This window comes from Anolis sagrei, chromosome 3 (assembly GCF_037176765.1).
Source record: "Anolis sagrei isolate rAnoSag1 chromosome 3, rAnoSag1.mat, whole genome shotgun sequence".
Taxonomy (NCBI): domain Eukaryota; kingdom Metazoa; phylum Chordata; class Lepidosauria; order Squamata; family Dactyloidae; genus Anolis; species Anolis sagrei.
Window position 1 is genome coordinate 1685738 of NC_090023.1, and position 10073 is coordinate 1695810.

The window sequence follows — 10073 nt, forward strand, 5'->3', positions numbered from 1 at the left end:
AAGGAGATGGACCCAGCATTTGCCAGAAGGAAGAGAGGAGGCTTCCAAAGCTGTGTGCCACAAAGGCATCTCTGCATCCTAGAAGATGGCTTTGAAAGGGAGCAGATCACAGGAGCTGTCTTCATAGACCTATCAGTGGCTTATGATACCATGAACCACCGCCTCCTCCTGAGAAAAATGTATAATATCACAAAGGACGACCACCTCACCCGCCTCATAGAAAACCGCTACAAAACAGGAGCTTTTTTGTTGAGTTCCAGGGCCAGAGAAGCAGATGGCGGAAACAGAAGAACAGGTTTGAGTCTCATTGGAAAAGAGGGAAGCATGACACTAATAATAATAATAATAAATATAATAATAATCCAATAATAATAATCAAGAGAGAGGAAAACATTATATTAATTTATTAATATAATAATTCAATCATAATCAGGTTTGAGTCTCATTGGAGAAGAGGGAAGCATGACACAAATAATAATAATAATAATAAATATTATAATAAATATTATAATAATCCAATAATAATAATAATAATAATAAGGTTTGAGTCTCATTGGAAAAGAGGGAAGCATGACACAAATAATAATAATAATAATAAATATAATAATAATCCAATAATAATAATAATCAAAAGAGAGGAAAACATTATATTATAATTCAATAATAATAATAATAATAATAATAATAACAATCAGGTTTGAGTCTCATTGGAAAAGAGGGAAGCATGACACTAATAATAATAATAATCCAATAATAATAATAATCAAAAGAGAAAAAACATTATATTATAATTCAATAATAATAATAATAACAACAATCAGGTTTGAGTCTCATTGGAAAAGAGGGAAGCATGACACTAATAATAATAACAAATATAATAATAATCCAATAATAATAATCAAGAGAGAGGAAAACATTATATTATAATTCAATAATAATAATAATCAGGTTTGAGTCTCATTGGAAAAGAGGGAAGCATGACACTAATAATAATAATAATAATAATAATAATAAATATAATAATAATCCAATAATAATAATAATCAGGTTTGAGTTTCATTGGAAAAGAGGGAAGCATGACACTAATAATAATAATAATAATAATAATAATAATAATAATAAATATTATAATAATCCAATAATAATAATAATCAAAAGAGAGGAAAACATTATATTATAATTCAATAATAATAATCAGATTTGAGTCTCATTGGAAAAGAGGGAAGCATGACACTAATAATTAATAATAATAATAATAATAATAATAAGCTTTGGATTTCATTGGAAGAGAGGAAAGCATGACAAGAAATAAATAATATTTAATAATCCAATAATAATAATAATAATCAGATGAGAGGAAAGCATTATATTATATTTATTAATATTATAATAATAATAATAATAATAAAGTTTGAGTCTCATTGGAAAAGAGGGAAGCAGGACAATAAAATAAATATAGTAATAATAATATGATAATAATAATCAAAAGAGAGGAAAACATTGTATTATTTATTAATTAATATAATAATTCAACAATAATTATTATTATTATTAGGTTTGAGTCTCATTGGAAAAGAGGGAAGCATGACACTAATAATAATAATAATAAATATAATAATAATCCAACAATAATAATAATAATAATAATCAAAAGAGAGGAAAACACTGTCTTATTTATTAATTAATATAACAATCCTATAATAATAAATATAATAATAATCCAACAATAATAATAATAATCAAAAGAGAGGAAAACACTGTCTTATTTATTAATTAATATAATAATCCTATAATAATAATAATAATAATAATAATCAGGTTTGAGTCTCATTGGAAAAGAGGGAAGCATGACACTAATAATAATAATAATTATTATTATTATAATCAAAAGAAAGGAAAACATTATATTATTAATTAATTAATATAATTATTCAATAATAATAATAATAGCTTTGGGTCGCATTAGAAGAGAGGAAAGCATGACACAAATATACAATAATAATAATAATAATAATAATCTTTGGATTTCATTGGAAGAGAGGAAAGCATGACAATAAAATAAATATAATAATAATCCAATAATAATATTAATCAGAAGAAAGCATGATAATAAATAATATAATAATCCAATAATAATAATAACAACAATAATAATCAGAAGAGAGGAAAGCATTATATTAAGTATGTATTTATTAAGATAATAATTCAATAATAATATTAATCAGAAGAAAGCATGATAATAAATATAATAATCCAATAATAATAACAATAATAATAATCAGAAGAGAGGAAAGCATTATATTATGTATTTATTAAGATAATAATTCAATAATAATATTAATCAGAAGAAAGCATGATAATAAACATAATAATCCAATAATAATAACAATAATAATAATCAGAAGAGAGGAAAGCATTATATTATGTATGTATTTATTAAGATAATAATTCAATAATAATAATAGCTTTCAGTCACATTAGAAGAAAGAAAAGCATGACAATAAATATATAATATAATAATCCAATAATAATAATAATCGGGTTTGAGTCTCATTGGAAAAGAGGGAAGTATGACAATAAAATATAATAATAATAATAATAATAATAATAATAATAAGCTTTGGATTTCATTGGAAGATAGGGAAGCAGGACACTAATAATTAATAAATAATAATAATAATAATTAGCTTTGGATTTCACTGGAAGAGAGGGAAGCAGGACAATAAAATATAATAATAATAATAATAATAATAATAAGCTTTGGATTTCATTGGAAGAGAGGAAAGCATGACAATAAAATAAATATAATAATAATCCAATCATAATAATAATCAGTTCTGACTCTCATTGGTAGAGAGGAAAGTAGGACACAAATAAATAATAATATGAATATAATAATAATATGAATATATAGAGAGATAAATAATAATAATAATACCTCTGAGAACTCACCTCTCCCTTTTGTGTCTCTCTCTCTCTCTCTTGCTTTCTCTTCCTCAACTGTTAGATTTAAATTCAGTCGCCTGCGCGTCTTAGCCAATCAGCGCAGGCCAGCTCATGCGCTCCACCAATCAGAAGACGCGAAGGCGGGCGGGAGGGAGAGGCGGGGGTTAAGGCACAGACACAGGCAGAGGGAGTCCGCGCGATGGCAGGCGCCTGCGCAGTTCCAGCGTCGCCCAAAGGCCTGCCGGGAAATGTAGTCTCTCCGCGTCCGCACGGCGCAGGCGCGGCTTTCGGGAGCCTCACCGCCAGGGGGCGCTCGTTTGTTGACAGCCCCGCCCTTGGAAGAGAGAGGAGTCAATAGAGATTGACATTTGGGAGTTGTAGTTGCTGGGATTTATAGTACACCTACAATCCAAGAGCATTCTGAACCCCACCAAGGATGGAATTGAACCACCCTTGGCACATAGAACTCCCATGGCCAACAGGGTTTGGTGGGCATTGACCTTGAGTTTGGGAGTTGTAGTTCACCTACATCCAGAGAGCACTGTGGACTCAAACAAGGATGGATCTGGACCAAACTTGGCATGAATACTCAATATAACCAAAACTGAACATTGCTGGAGTTTGGGGAAAATAGACCTTAATATTTGGGAGTTGTAGTGCACCTACATCCAGAGAGCACTGTGGACTCAAACAAGGATGGATCTGGACCAAACTTGGCATAAACACTCAATATAACCAAAACTGAACATTGCTGGAGTTTGGGGGAAATAGACCTTAATATTTGGGAGTTGTAGTTTCTGGGATTTATAGTTCACCTACAATCCAAGAGCATTCTGAACACTGACAGTGATGGAATTGAACCAAACTTAGCACACAGTTCTCCCATGACCAACAGAAAATACTACAAGGGTATTGACCTTGAGTTTGGGAGTTGTAGTTCACCTACATCCAGAGAGCACTGTGGACTCAAACATGGATGGATCTAGACCAAACTTGGCACAGATACTCAATATGACCATATGTGAACATTGCTGGAGTTCGGGGAAAATAGACCTTGACATTTGGGAGTTGTAGTTGCTGGGATGTATAGTTCACCTGCAATCCAAGAGCATTCTGAACTCCGCCAGTGATGGAATTGAACCAACCTTGGCACACAGAACTCCCATGGCCAACAGGGTTTGGTGGGCACTGACATTGAGTTTGGGAGTTGTAGTTCACGTACATCCAGAGAGCACTGTGGACTCAAACAAGGATGGATCTGGACCAAGCTTGGCATGAATACTCAATAGGCTCAAATGTGAACATTATTGGAGGTTGGGGAAAATAGACCTTAATATTTGGGAGTTGTAGTTGCTGGAATTTATAGTTCACCTGCAAACAAACAGCATTCTGAACCCCACCATGGATGGAATTGAACCAACCTTAGTTCACAGAACTCCCATGGCCAACAGGGTTTGTTGGGCATTGACCTTGAGTTTGGGAGTTGTAGTTCACCTCCATCCAGAGAACACTGTGGACTCAAACAATGATAGATCTAGACCAAGCTTGGCAATAATGGATCAGGACCATACTCAATGTGACCAAATGTGAAGACTTGTGGTGTTTGGGGAAAATACTGGAAGGGTTTGGTGGGCATTCACCTTGAGTATGGGAATTGTAGTTCACCTCCATCCAGAGAGCACTGTGGACTCAAACAAGGATGGATCTGGACCAAACTTGGCATGAATGCTCAATATGACCAAATGTGAACATTGTTGGAGTTTGGAGGAAAATAGACCTTAACATTTGGGAGTTGTAGTTGCTGGGATTTATAGTTCACCTGCAATCAAAGAGCGTTCTGAATCCCACCAGCGATGGAATTGAACCAAACTTGGCACGCAGTACACTCATGACCAACAGAAAATATTATATGTGTACACATTTTATCAGACTTCATGTCAAGGGAAAACCTTTAATTATTATTATATTGTATTATTAGTAGTATTATATTTTATTACATTACTATATTATTAGTATTATATGTATATACAATTTATCAGACTTCGTGTCAAGGGGAAACCTTTACCTTTATTATATTATGATATTATGATATTATTATTATTATTATTATATTGTATTATTAGTAGTATTATTATATTTTATTACATTACTATATTGGGTTGTTGTAGGTTTTTTCGGGCTCTATGGCCGTGTTCTAGAGGCATTCTCTCCTGACGTTTCGCCTGCATCTCTGGCAAGCATCCTCAGAGGTAGTGAGGTCTGTTGGAAGTAGGAAAAAGGGTTTATATATCTGTGGAATAACCAGGGTGGGACAAAGAACTCTTGTCTGCTGGAGCTAGGTGGGAATGTTTCAACTGACCCCCTTGATTAGCATTTGATGGCCTGGCAGTTGTATGGTGTGGCTTGTTAGTGCCTGGGGCAATCTTTTGGTGAGAGGTGATTAGCAGTCCCTGATTGGGTTGTTGTATGTTTTTTTTGGGCTATATGACCATGTTCTAGAGGCATTCTCTCCTGGCGTTTCGCCTGCACCCATGGCAAGCATCCTTAGAGGTGGTGAGGTCTGTTGGAAATAGGAAAGTGGGTTTATATATCTGTGGAATGACCAGGGTGGGACAAAGGACTCTTGTCTGCTGGAGCTAGGTGTGAATGTTTCAACTGACCACCTTGTATTGTTGAAGGCTTTCATGGCCGGAGTCACTGGATTGTTGTAGGTTTTTCCGGGCTATACGGCCATGGTCTAGAGGCATTCTCTCCTGACGTTTCGCCTGCACCTATGGCAAGCATCCTCAGAGGTTGTGAGGTCTGTTGGAACTAGGAAAATGGGTTTATATATCTATGGAATGACCAGGGTGGGACAAAGGACTCTTGTCTGCTGGGGCTAGGAGTGAATGTTTCAAAAACTCTAAAACTGCAACAGCACAACAACAGAGAGGAAGCAGGCAGGGACATCTAATCACCTCTCAACAAAAGTTTGCCCCAGGCAAAGTCAGGCCATTGTATGCTAATCAAGGTGGTCAGTTGAAACATTCACACCTAGCCCCAGCAGACAAGAGTCCTTTGTCTCACCCTGGTCATTCCACAGATATTTTGTTCATTCGTTCAGTCGTCTCCAACTCTTCGTGACCTCATGGACCAGCCCACGCCAGAGCTCCCTGTCGGCCGTCACCACCCCCAGCTCCTTCAAGGTCAGTCCAGTCCACAGATATATTATTATTAGTATTATATTTTATTACATTACTATATTATTAGTATTATATGTATATACAATTTATCAGACTTCATGCCAAGGGGAAGCCTTTTTATATTATGATATTAAGGATTATTATATTATGATATTCTTATTATATTATACTATTAGTAGCATTATATTATGATATTATATTATTAGTAGTATTATATTTTATTACATTACTATATGATTAGTATTATATGTATATACAATTTATCAGACTTCATGTCAAGGGGAAACCTTTACCTTTTTGAGTGTGTGTTTATGATAGACCACAATGCCCATAATCCCCAGGCAGGACTGTTTGGGAGCGATGGATGCAACAGTCCAGCACATCTCTCTCCCTGTCATTCAAAGCCATTGCTCCATTGAGATTTGAATAATAATAATTTTGCATGTGTGTTTATGATGGCCCACAATGCCCATAATCCCCAGGCAGGAATGCCAGAACTGGTTGGGAGTGATGGATGCAACAGTCCAGCACATCTCTCTCCCTGTCATTCAAAGCCATTGCTCCATTGAGATTTGAATAATAATAATTTTGCATGTGTGTTTATGATGGACCACAATGCCCATAATCCCCAGGCAGGAATGCCAGAACTGGTTGGGAGTGATGGATGCAACAGTCCAGCACATCTCTCTCCCTGTCATTCAAAGCCATTGCTCCATTGAGATTTGAATAATAATAATTTTGCATGTGTGTTTATGATGGACCACAATGCCCATAATCCCCAGGCAGGAATGCCAGGACAGGTTGGGAGCGATGGATGCAACAGTCCAGCACATCTCTCTCCCTGTCATTCAAACCCTTTGCTCCATTGAGATTTGAATAATAATAATAATAATAATAATAATAATAATAATAATAATGCTTTATTTACGGCCTACCCTATCTCCCCGAGGAGAATCCATTGCTCCATTTGTTTACCCCCAAATTTGGGGAGTACCCCCCCCATACTTCCCAGCCATAGGGGTCCCCATTCCCTGGACCTCCGTCCCACCTCCGACCGGACCCCAAAAGAGACAGAAAGGAGGCACAAGACCAGGCGGGGGAGTGTTGTCTCAGGTTTCAGGGGTAGCTTTTATTGGACGGTCAAGCGATGCGGACAGGGGGCTTTTCACTCCCCCCCCTCCCACACACACACAGGCAGGGGTCAAGGATCACGATGGCCACTGCTGCCGCTGCTCCTTGGGGCTGCGGTGACCCTTTCTCAGTGGTACTTGCGGGCCAAGGAGTGGGACACCACGTTGACCAGCTTCTGGTAGGCGGCGTGGCAGGCCGGGGTGAAGTCCTTCCCGTAGTGACCGGCCAGGGTGACCAGGAGGACTTGGCCCAGGAGCTGGAAGGAGAGCAGAGGTGGGTCTTTGGGGCCACTCAAAGTCCATTAGAAGGCTCTACATCGGGCCTGGGCCAACTTTGGCCCTCCCTCCAGATGTTTTGGACTCCAACTCCCACCATTCCTAGGAATGGTGGGAGTTGGAGTCCAAAACATCTGGAGGGCGGGCCAAAGTTGGCCCAGGCCTACTCTACGATGACCACATTTGGCAGTAGAGATCCAACCTTAGTCTAACTCTAGGGTTTCCAAAACAGGACACAGCGGCCTTTGCCCACAAAGGCCATTTCTTGACATGTTGCCTTGCAGAGAGACGTAGTATCCCACCTCTTAACCCCAATGGATATATAGTACAGTTGGAAGGGGACACAAAGGCCATCCAGTCCATATGGAGAGCCAGGGGTTGTACTAGGTGGCCTTTGAGTCCCCTTCCATGGTCACTCCTGGCACTATGTGGTCATCCCTGACACAATGCAGTCACTCTTGGCATTATGTGGTCACTCCTGGCACTATGTGGTCATCCCTGGCACAATGCAGTCACTCTTGGCATTATGTGGTCACTCCTGGCACTATGTGGTCATCCCTGACACAATGCAGTCACTCTTGGCATTATGTGGTCACTCCTGACACTATGTGGTCATCCCTGACACAATGCAGTCACTCTTGGCATTATGTGGTCACTCCTGGCACTATGTGTTCACTCCTGGCACTATGTGGTCACTCCTGGTGCAATATGGTCACTCCTGGCACTATGTGGTCACTCCAGACACCATGTGGTCACTCCAGACACCATGCGGTCACTCCAGATACTATGCAATCACTCCAGACACCATGCAGTCACTCCTGGCACAATGTGGTCACTCCTGACACTATGTAGTCACTCCTGAAACCAGTTGCTCCTTACATATGTGGTCACTCCTGACGCTATGTGGTCACTCCTGATACTATGCAGTCACTCCTGATATATGTGGTCACTCCAGACACTATGCAGTCACTCCTGGCACCATGTGGTCACTCCTGACATATGCAGTCACTTCTGACACTATGCGGTCACTCCTGACATATGCAGTCACTTCTGACACTATGCGGTCACTCCTGACACTATGTGGTCACTCCAGCGCTACATGGTCACTGCAGACACCATGCAGTCACTCCTGATACCATGCGGTCACCCCTGACACTATGCGGTCACTCCTGACACCATGCGGCCACTCCCGGCACTACATGGTTACTCCAGACACTGTGCAGTCACTCCAGACACCATACGGTCACCCCAGACACCATGCGGTCACTCCTGACACTACGTGGTCACTCCTGACACCATCTGGTTATCCTTGACACTATGCGGTCACTCCTGACACCATGCGGTCACTCCTAGCACAATGTAGTCATTCCTGACACTATGTGGTCACTCCTGCCACCATGCAGTTGCTCCTGAGATATGTGGTCACTCCTGACACTTTGTGGTTCCTCCTGGCACAATGCGGTCACTCCTGGCACTCGGGAGTGACCGCACCCTGGCTTTGCCCCACTAACTGTGTTGTGCCTCTTTCCTCCTACCTTGAAGTTCTCAGGGTCCACGTGGAGCTTCTCCCAGTGCAGCTCGCTCAGCTTGGCGAAGGTGTCCTTGATGTTGTCCAGGTTCTTGATGGCGTCCCCGAAGGCGGTCAGCACCTTCTTGCCGTGGGCCTTGACCTTCGGGTTGGCGCAGATGGCGGTGCAGCTGGACAGGTTCCCAAAGTCGGGGAAGAACCTCTGGGTCCAGGGGTAGACGCACATCATACTGCAGGGGAAGGAGGAGGAGAGGGGAACGGTCAAGGTCAGGGGGCAAAGCAGGGGTCACTTTGGTCCCCACCCCACAAAACAAGGTCCCACCCCTCCCACTGCCCGGTGGGTGGTTTACCCGGCCAGGGATTCTCCCCCGATGGCGGCCACGTCCACTTTGGCCCAAAGGCTGGTGATGAGCTGCTTCTCCTCGGCGGTCCAGTGCACCATGGTGGCAGAAGTGGTCAAGCTGGGCTTTGGTCTCAGAGGGGGACAAGGCAGAAATGAACCCCAGGGGGTCTGGCAGGGCCTTTATACCCTTTGGCACGGCTCCGCCTCCTCTCAAGGAGGGCACGCCCCTCTCCGGCCCAACGAGGGAGGGGCTGGACAAGGGGAGTCTCGCCTGCCACAGAGGATGAGGAGGAGAATGGGTGGAGTGACCCATAGCCCTCAACCCAAGGCCCAGGGGTCAAGCAGTGCCAGAGGGTCAGAGAGAGGGACCCCAAGGGCCATCCAGTCCAACCCCATTACACCAGGCAGGAAGACACCATCCAAGCACTCCCGACAGATAGCCATACATCTTCTGTGTAGAGAATCCTAAACATAGAAGGGTTCCACAAAGGTCATCCAATCCAACCTCATTCTGTCAGGAGGATGACTCAATGCAAGCACTCCTGACAGATAGCCATACAGCCTCTGTTCATACAATCCTAAATTTCTGGACTTGGAAGGGTTCCCCAAAGGTCATCCAATCCAACCTCATTCTTCCAGAGAGGACAACTCAATGCAAGCACTCTCGA

The 10073-nt window shown here is 41.0% G+C and overlaps 2 protein-coding genes across 3 annotated transcripts in view; both read right to left on the reverse strand.

Moving 5' to 3' along the window:
• The window catches only part of CDCA8 (cell division cycle associated 8), a 30625-nt gene extending 27611 nt beyond the window's left edge, over window positions 1–3014 (reverse strand). Inside the window, exon 1 of one of the 2 annotated variants that reach the window (XM_067466392.1) lies at window positions 2953–3014. The gene's annotated coding sequence lies outside the window, so the exon portion shown is untranslated. Of the gene's footprint in view, window positions 1–2938 lie in introns of both variants that reach the window. The other variant, XM_067466393.1, reaches the window with a different exon arrangement.
• Window positions 3015–7230: 4216 nt separating this feature from the next.
• On the reverse strand, window positions 7231–9576 carry LOC132772342 (hemoglobin subunit beta-2). The gene is made up of 3 exons (XM_060771339.2): window positions 9413–9576; window positions 9070–9292; window positions 7231–7515 (listed from the first exon to the last, which is right to left on the reverse strand). Exons 1-3 carry the CDS (start codon window positions 9502–9504, stop codon window positions 7387–7389), a joined length of 444 nt encoding a protein of 147 aa, XP_060627322.2. The 5' UTR covers window positions 9505–9576; the 3' UTR covers window positions 7231–7386.
• Window positions 9577–10073: the final 497 nt, after the last annotated feature.